Source organism: Uranotaenia lowii, chromosome 2 (genome assembly GCF_029784155.1).
Source record: "Uranotaenia lowii strain MFRU-FL chromosome 2, ASM2978415v1, whole genome shotgun sequence".
In the NCBI taxonomy this organism is placed as follows: domain Eukaryota; kingdom Metazoa; phylum Arthropoda; class Insecta; order Diptera; family Culicidae; genus Uranotaenia; species Uranotaenia lowii.
Genome location: NC_073692.1, coordinates 61,490,800 through 61,500,402, shown reverse-complemented (window position 1 = coordinate 61,500,402; position 9,603 = coordinate 61,490,800). Strand labels below are relative to the sequence as shown.

General features: G+C 29.6%; 1 protein-coding gene across 1 annotated transcript in view; it reads right to left on the bottom strand.

The window, feature by feature from the left end:
* Window positions 1-1,144: 1,144 nt before the first annotated feature.
* Window positions 1,145-9,603, bottom strand: part of LOC129745398 (CD63 antigen-like) — a 258,562-nt gene continuing 250,103 nt past the window's right edge. Inside the window, exons 5-6 of the mRNA XM_055738455.1 lie at window positions 7,741-8,127; window positions 1,145-4,366 (exon numbers count right to left, since the gene is read on the bottom strand). Coding sequence (XP_055594430.1) covers window positions 4,301-4,366; window positions 7,741-8,127 — 453 coding nt within the window. The 3' untranslated portion in view covers window positions 1,145-4,300. The remainder of the gene's footprint in view (window positions 4,367-7,740; window positions 8,128-9,603) is intronic.

Genomic DNA, 9,603 nt, shown 5'->3' with positions numbered 1-9,603 from the left:
TTTTTCTCAATTGATTGAAAAATTGTAGGGGAATTAAGGGTAAAACGGTTCCGATGCACGCGATGGCTCACAAAGCCTTCATTTGATTCCTCGAAAAAAATCACAAAATATTGATTGTTTAAATATTTTAAATATGAATTACAAAGCATAACTAAAAGAAATTTCTGTTTTCTAGTTCTGTAAATTGGCCTGGAAAAGTCCTATACAATTTGTCTCGCCTAACTTTCTAAACACGCGTCGAGGTAAGATATATATTTTTAAAGTATCTCAGTTAAAGTGGTTAATTTATTCATCTTTATTTCCAAGCAGAAAACGACTTTAAATATCAAATGGTGGGCCAAAACATAATTAAGGGCTGTTGTCCCTCGCCGCGGATAGATCTAGTAAAAACATTCAGATTCCTCAAATTACGTGTTTCTTATAAAAATAAAGTTTATTATATCTAACAAAAGCATTTCAAAGTTTCAAATTTAGATGATTTAAATGATAGCGACTGAAAAACACCTTTAAAAACCGAACATATGTAAGTTTCCAAAAATTCTTCAATTGAGTTTGCTGATCGTTTTTTTCCAGCAATTCATATTGCTGGAAATTTTTTCTGGAAATCCAGCGGGACAAAAATCAGCAAAAATTTACTGTGTTGGTCTATTTGTGTTCAAAATTTTCTAGTCCAAATCAGTGTTTTTCTGGATTATTTACAAAATATAGGGGAATAAGGGGTTTAAAAGGCACTATATCTTCGCCGGAAGCTTGTGTGGCGTTTTTCAAGCATTCATGCAGAAGTCTCAATCTTCCTTGGAAGTTTTGCAGGCAGAATTCTTGATCAACTCTAATATTTTTGTATCAGAGGAAAAGAATAAAACTTTCTTCATCTTAAAAAAATAAAAGTTTAAATTCGCTGTAAATATTCTCTCAAGAAGAAGTCTCAATCCTCTGTAAAAAAAATTTGATAACCAGAAATCTGAATAAGCCTTACATGTTGTCTCGATGTTCTGTCATCGTTTCTCTTAGGAAGAATTCCCAAGTTGGATTCTTTACAAACAGTAGTCTCAATCCGATTTCATCCTTTTTCAACCCGCAGCAGAAGTCTCGGAACCCATGAGGTTTTTTTTTCTAGGAAAAGACAAAATAAAACCAGACATCGTCTCGTTCGGCAATGTATTTATTTCAGACTTAAACGATAAAAATACACATACAAAAATACTCAGTAACACGATTTCGTCTTTCTTTTTTGTTTCTCGGTCAGCATTTACTGTTTCTTTTTTTGATGTAGAGTGCATCATTTGGTAACCAATTAAGGCTGTTGAAAGTTCGAACGTAATCGAAATTTTTTTGCGGTGATTTTAATTCATTTTTTCTTTTAACTGAGAAGTGTTTTAAAATTGAAAAAAAACCACGATATTCTCTCTGATTAACTGAAACGACGGAAACTTTGTGTCCTACTACTGTTTGCGAACATCATTGCGAAGTTTTCGCATAATGATTCCTGTTCTTCGCTGTTGCTACCGAATATTTCTCCTTCGCTACTATCAAGCGCGCGATTTCGCGCAAGAAGCAAAGCCACACTAAGGACAGAAAAAAACTATTTCTTTTGATTTATGTGGTACTGTACTGTTGTCTCAACTGCGAGCATTCCGTTTTTTTTTTGTATTTCCAAGCGTTTTCAGATTTCTACTTTATGGATGGTACCTTATTTCAGATTTTTTTTTTGTTCTCTACATACCTTTGCCAGTTTTCCTAGATCAACTTTTCAAAAGAAAATAAAATTTAAAATTGTTTTTTTTATATCGTAAATTCGTTAAAAAAAAATTCAAGTATATTTTTTTCAGTATTTTTCCGCATTTTCAAGAATTAAACTTATGAATTTCGGTAACCAAAAGATATGTTTGAACAATCTGTCGATGATCTTTTTTGCGATTCTACATAAATTGTGTGACCTATTTCTAAACTTCTCCCGGATCAGCTACAATGATTCTACATCAAACGTGTTGTTGTTGGTTGTGTGTTTGTGAATGTGTTCGAAAAAGCTTTACACGTGTTTGTGTACAAGTTTTTGTGAGTTTGTGTGGACTTCCGGTTAGACTTTGAGCAAATTGGATTCATTGCAACATGTGTGACAACTATAGTATGATTTCTTTTTTTTTGCTGTGGGTTTCCTTATCTTAAAGAGCAAATCCTTTTGATTTATTAAGGTGGCAATTGCGGTTGGTTTAATATCTTGTTTTTTTTTTGATTCGGTGAGCGAATTTTCTGGTTTTGAGTGACTTTCTGAGGGAGGAAATGGGAGGTTGGGAGGGTCTTGATTTTATTTGTTATCACTAGAAAACATTATTGTTGTCTTTTTTTTTTTTTTATTAGATTGTTGTTTTTTACTCAAAAAGCTTCAAAGTTTTAAGTGATCTAACATTTTGGAAACTTTTTGAATGGAAAAACAACTGTTTTTTTTTTATTTATCGAACCAAATTCAGACGAGAAATTCTACTGGAAAACTTAATCCTAACTTTCGTTTCTTTTTCAGTGGATTGAAGTTTCAAAATTGAGATTCATTGGAATCAACAGACCATGGAAAAAAAAATTTTATTCAAAAATCAAATCTACGAGTCTTTAATTAAGACGGGAAATAACGAAAAAAAAGAAATTAAAATAAAAAAGATAAGAAAGAGTCCAATTGAAACACGGAAATTCTTGAATGAAAAGTTAATATTTTTTTAACTGTCAAAAGCAAAGTTTTGTTTGGGTAATCTATAAAGATTTTACTTTTTCTGAGGCAATTTCCTCTTACGAAGTTGATTCGGTGTTTTTTTTTTAATTATTTATGATTAATTTATTTCTTTTTTCTTTTTAATAAGTTCTTCAGTGGGGTTTTGGATTGATTTAATCTAAGATTAAAATTATTGTTTTTTTTTTCTCGACGATGATTGATTCCTCCTGATGTGTATTAGTTATTTGAGATTTTTTTTTTCATAAATGCAGTGACAAAATTGTCTCTAATATTAACCTTCTTTTCTAAGATTTTTCCTTTTTTTTGTATATAAGGGAAATGCAAACAGTCACAATATGGCGATTTTGAACTGAATAATTTTGGCTTTGCTATTGGTTGAACATTTATTTAGGTTTTTTTTATTATTACGTTTTTCTTCACTAGTTTGGTCTCAGATCACATCTAACTTGCTTTTGTCTCTGTGTTTGTGATTGGATTCTAGAAAAATATGGTTCTTTATTTTTAACTTTTTGTGGGCTCTCACTTTCTATGGTTTTCTAAGAGATTTTTTTTTCTTTCGTGTGACTTTTATCTACATTGAATACGGTATAAGGAATGATTCTGAAGAAGTGAAAATTGTTTAAGGTGCAATCATCACACAATATATGTATGTATGTATCTATAATTCGTCCATTTAAGAGACCACACCGAAAAGAGACAAAAAATAGGTGCTGATGTTTGCAAATTTCATCCTTTTTTTCCCGTCAAACCGTTTATAGTCATTCATCGGATCATTTCACAAGGCTTTTATCCCGAGACCTTTTCCCAAAAGGATGCTGGCTGTTGTTAGCTTTGCATTTCGAATTCGATAAGGTTAAAGTTTATTGTTTTTCTCAGAGTCTCCTTTCCGTTTTTTTTCGATTTCTTTCGCACAAAAAATAGTGCGACGTGGTGGGTTTTCCTCCTTTTTTTTGACTTTCAGATAGGGGATAGATTGGTGCGAATGAGTATTTCATTTTTATTGGCAATCGTGCTTCCCAGGAGCAGGCAGCAATTTTCAGCTTTGATTTCTCAGGTTTTTCGTCTTTCCAGCCAGCGATGGATCACGTAAGAGCAAACAAATAAATAAACAACAACGACAACACACCGACAGTGCTTATCACTTTTTATCTTCTCCCTCTAAACGGAGAAAGTTGTGATCAACTCATTCCCCAATCATCCCCCCTGGATTTGTTGTTTTTCGCATTTGGTCTTCAGTTCGCCAAAATCCCATTCTTTATCATCAGTTTTTCACAGGCCAATACTATTGGTTTTTTTCTTAAATTTTTTTTCTCTCGTTTCACCTTGTATAAATGGTCTGTTGATTCGAAGGTTGATCGCACAAATATCCATGAGTGGAGACATTTTTTTATGTTCTCCCAAAAAAAAAAAATATACTGAGGTTCGCATTCAGTTGTGTTTCTCACTTTTTAAACCTACATTTTGTGACGAATTTATGTCTTACGGTAGTTTTTGCTTTCTTCAAATTTAAATTATAATATTTTGTAAACTCTCCCCTTCTCTCTATTCGGTAAACTTCTTTCTGCGGGGGGTAGTCATTTAGACGGTTTCGTATTGTCGTCGGAAAGATCCGTATAGACAGCAAGCCAACAGAACAGCTACAATCTGAAAGTTGAAAAAAAAAACAATTTAAAATAATTTGTAAATGTTGCTCATTTTATCAATTTTGTCAATTTTATAAATTAAGAAAATAATGTAAATGTTGGAAATTTTGTAGAATTAAACAATTTAAAATAATTTGTAAATGTTGCTCAATTTGTCAATTTGGTCAATTTTGTCAATTTCGTCAATTTTGTCAGTTTTGTCCATTTTGTCAATTTTGTAAATTTTTTTCAATTTTGTCAATTTTGTCAAATTTGTCAATTTTTTCAATTTTGTCAATTTTGTCAATATTGTCAATTTTGTCAATTTTGTTAATTTTGTCAATTTTGTCAATTCTGTAAATCAACTCAATTTAATAAATTTTGTCAATTTTGTCAATTTCCTCAATTTTGTCAATTTTGTCAAATTTGTCAATTTTGTCAAATTTGTCTAATTTGTCAAATTTGTCAAATTTGTCAAATTTGTCAAATTTGTCAAATTTGTCAAATTTGTCAATTTTGTCAATTTTGTCAATTTTGTCAATTTTTTTCAATTTTGTCAATTTTGTCAAATTTGTCAATTTTTTCAATTTTGTCAATTTTGTCAATTTTGTCAATTTTGTCAATATTGTCAATATTGTCAATTTTGTTAATTTTATCAATTTTGTCAATTTTGTCAATTTTGTCAATTTTGTCAATTTTGTCAATTTTGTCAATTTTGTCTATTGTGTCAATTTTGTCAATTTTGTCAATTTTGTCAATTTTGTCAATTTTATCAATTTTGTCAATTTTTTTCAATTTTGTCAATTTTGTCAATTTTGTCAATTTTGTTAATTTTGTCAATTTTGTCAATTTTGTCAATTTTGTAAATTTTGTCGATTTTGTCAATTTTGTCGATTTTGTCAATTTTGTCAATTTTGTCAATTTTGTCAATTTTGTCAATTTTGTCAATTTTGTGAACTTTGTCAATTTTGTTAATTTTGTCAACTTTGTCAATTTTGTCATTTTGTAATTTTTGTAATTTTTGTTATTTTTGTAATTTTTGTAATTTTTGTAATTTTTGTAATTTTTGTAATTTTTGTAATTTTTGTAATTTTTGTAATTTTTGTAATTTTTGTAATTTTTGTAATTTTTGTAATTTTTGTAATTTTTGTAATTTTTGTAATTTTTGTAATTTTTGTAATTTTTGTAATTTTTGTAATTTTTGTAATTTTTGTAATTTTTGTAATTTTTGTAATTTTTGTAATTTTTGTCAATTTTGTCATTTTTGTCATTTTGGTCATTTTGGTTATTTTTGTCAATTTTGTCATTTTGGTCATTTTTTGTAATTTTTGTTATTTTTGTAATTTTTGTAATTTTTGTAATTTTTGTAATTTTTGTAATTTTTGTCATTTTTGTAATTTTTGTAATTTTTGTAATTTTTGTTATTTTTGTAATTTTTGTAATTTTTGTAATTTTTGTAATTTTTGTAAATATTGTCATTTTTGTCACTTTTGTTATTTTTTCATTTTTGTCATTTTTGTCATTTTTGTCATTTTTGTCATTTTTGTCATTTTTGTCATTTTTGTCATTTTTGTCATTTTTGTCATTTTTGTCATTTTTGTCATTTTTGTCATTTTTGTCATTTTTGTCATTTTTGTCATTTTTGTCATTTTTGTCATTTTTGTCATTTTTGTCATTTTTGTCATTTTTGTCATTTTTGTCATTTTTGTCATTTTTGTCATTTTTGTCATTTTTGTCATTTTTGTCATTTTTGTCATTTTTGTCATTTTTGTCATTTTTGTCATTTTTGTCATTTTTGTCATTTTTGTCATTTTTGTCATTTTTGTCATTTTTGTCATTTTTGTCATTTTTGTCATTTTTGTCATTTTTGTCATTTTTGTCATTTTTGTAATTTTTGTCATTTTGTAATTTTGACAATTTTGACAATTTTGACAATTTTGACAATTTTGATAATTTTGACAATTTTGACAATTTTGACAATTTTGACAATTTTGACAATTTTGACAATTTTGACAATTTTGACAATTTTGACAATTTTGACAATTTTGACAATTTTGACAATTTTGACAATTTTGACAATTTTGACAATTTTGACAATTTTGACAATTTTGACAATTTTGACAATTTTGACAATTTTGACAATTTTGACAATTTTGACAATTTTGACAATTTTGACAATTTTGACAATTTTGACAATTTTAACAATTTCGACAATTTTGACAATTTTGACAATTTTGACAATTTTGACAATTTTAACAATTTTGACAATTTTGACAATTTTGACAATTTTGACAATTTTGACAATTTTGACAATTTTGACAATTTTGACAATTTTGACAATTTTGACAATTTTGACAATTTTGACAATTTTGACAATTTTGACAATTTTGACAATTTTGACAATTTTGACAATTTTGACAATTTTGACAATTTTGACAATTTTGACAATTTTAACAATTTTGACAATTTTGACAATTTCGAAAATTTTTACAATTTTGACAATTTTGACAATTTTGACAATTTCGACAATTTTGACAACTTTGAAAATTTTGACAATTTTGACAATTTTGACAATTTTGACAATTTTGACAATTTTGACAATTTTGACAATTTTGACAATTTTGACAATTTTGACAATTTTGACAATTTTGACAATTTTGACAATTTTGACAATTTTGACAATTTTGACAATTTTGACAATTTTGACAATTTTGACAATTTTGACAATTTTGACAATTTTGACAATTTTGACAATTTTGACAATTTTGACAATTTTAACAATTTCGACAATTTTGACAATTTTGACAATTTTGACAATTTTGACAATTTTGACAATTTTGACAATTTTGACAATTTTGACAATTTTGACAATTTTGACAATTTTGACAATTTTGACAATTTTGACAATTTTGACAATTTTGACAATTTTGACAATTTTGACAATTTTGACAATTTTGACAATTTTGACAATTTTGACAATTTTGACAATTTTGACAATTTTGACAATTTTAACAATTTTGACAATTTTGACAATTTCGAAATTTTTACAATTTTGACAATTTTGACAATTTCGACAATTTTGACAACTTTGAAAATTTTGACAATTTTGACAATTTTGACAATTTTGACAATTTTGACAATTTTGACAATTTTGACAATTTTGACAATTTTGACAATTTTGACAATTTTGACAATTTTGACAATTTTGACAATTTTGACAATTTTGACAGTTTTGACAATTTTGACAATTTTGACACTTTTGACAATTTTGACAATTTTGACAATTTTGACAATTTTGACAATTTTGACAATATTGACAATTTTGACATTATGTAGCCCTAAAATGAGGAATCTCGAAAGCTTTAAAGTGGACCTTAATAAAAATGTTCAACTAACCTGCACAGCAGCCAATCCAATTCCAATTCCGGCCAGGATGAGCGATTTCGATCCGAGGAAGGCGGACAGCTTGGGGAAACAGCCCTGCGGATCCGCGTACTTCCGGGTGCACTTATTCACCCCCATCGGTAGCTCGTGGCAGCACGATTTCGGTACCGTGTCGTTCTTGAAAATGGGTTCCCAATCCTCCGGTCCATTAACGCCGCAGCATTTCATCTCAGATTGGACCAGATTCCAGGCCTCCTGGGCGGGCAGACTGTTCGAGTAGTTGTCCAGCGTTTCGTTGAAGCCTTTCTCCAAAATTCCGCTCAGCTCCTCGTGCTTGTAGTAGCCGGCCACTCCGATTCCGATCTCGGCCAGGAACACCAGCCCCAAAAAGACGGAAAACTGCAAATGAACAACGCAAGGGGAAAATGCAACTGATGAAATTATCTACAACGCTGCGAAAGATAATGGAAAATGGAAATTTGATTTTCCGCACCGTTTATTTTTGGAGGCATTAACTCATTGCAGATGAAAGGAAGATAAGGAAATATTATGGTTATTTGAAATTAGAATCGCATATCTCGAAATACTTTGATAACTCGTCATTTTGTCTTCTAATCTCAAATCATCGAGACGAAAATCGGTATGTTATATTTTAAAAATCGACCGTGTACATGTGCAAAATTTCAGTTCAATCCGATTGATGAATACCTCAAACAGCTCAAAGTCTCGATTTTTTTTCTATGAATCAGAATGTAAATGAGCAACTACGCCGAGTTTCAAAGAAAAAAAAATATCAAAATGACAAAATTTCCAAAATTAATTTCTTGTCTTCATATTCATTACAGCTATTTCTATAAGATACTCTAGTAAATTTTGGTATTTTTGTGTTTTCGTTTGCTTTTTGAATTTTTGTCTTTTTAAATGATTTTTTTCCAAAAATTTTTCAATTTTTTTAAATTTCGCGACTATTATTTTTAGTTTCTTTTATGGACTGTACCTTTTCTGTTAACAGAAAGTTAATAAAATTTCCTCTGCTCTGCTTAGTTTTGCACAGAAAGAACAACTTCGACTATCATTTTTAATTTTCTTTGTTTATGCTGCAGCATAAATATCTCGGAAAAATGGCGCTCTAAATGCCGCTTCGTACAACAACAACAAAATATTGTCGAACAATAAAGCTTCACACTGAATCAGTGGAATTCACCGTTTTCCTAAATTCGAAAAGTCGTCCCGAGATGTGATTGAATTTTTCATTAGGGGTGGGGGTGGGTGATGAGATCTGACTGTGGTGGTGGCTCCGAGAATAAAAGAACGAAGGTACGTACCATTTAACGGTAATTGTGTCTACGTGGAAAAGTCGGTCGAATGCTATGATTTTTGGCTGTGTGGTGTCAAAGTTCAACCACCAGGCAGCAGTGGGATTTCCGAAATTTTCGTGCGGGGAAAATTTCGCAAATGTAGCGCACCGAGAATGCCAAAACAACAAATACCTAGATTTTTGTCAAATTAAATTTACCACCCGCGGAGCTTTTGTTGGGATGTTGAAGATGGAAAGTAAGGGGGGATGTCGCGGATGTTTTAACAAAAAATCATAACTGTTCCGGTGAATTCTCTCAGCTGAGTTATTCACTTTTGACACGTAGGCAAAGTATGAGTGACATTTTGCTTTTAAAGATGTCTCACAAATGTGAAGATTTTTTTTCGGCCTGAAAACCTAAACAGCATTTCAAAATGTTTGAAGTAAAAACAATTAGGATCAGACTGGGAATACAAGTTTTTGAAACGAGAGTGAAATGTTATTAAATGGTTTTGATTTAAAAAAGAATATATTGAGTAGAAAAATAGAAAAATTTGGAAAAGCTCCAAAACTGAAAG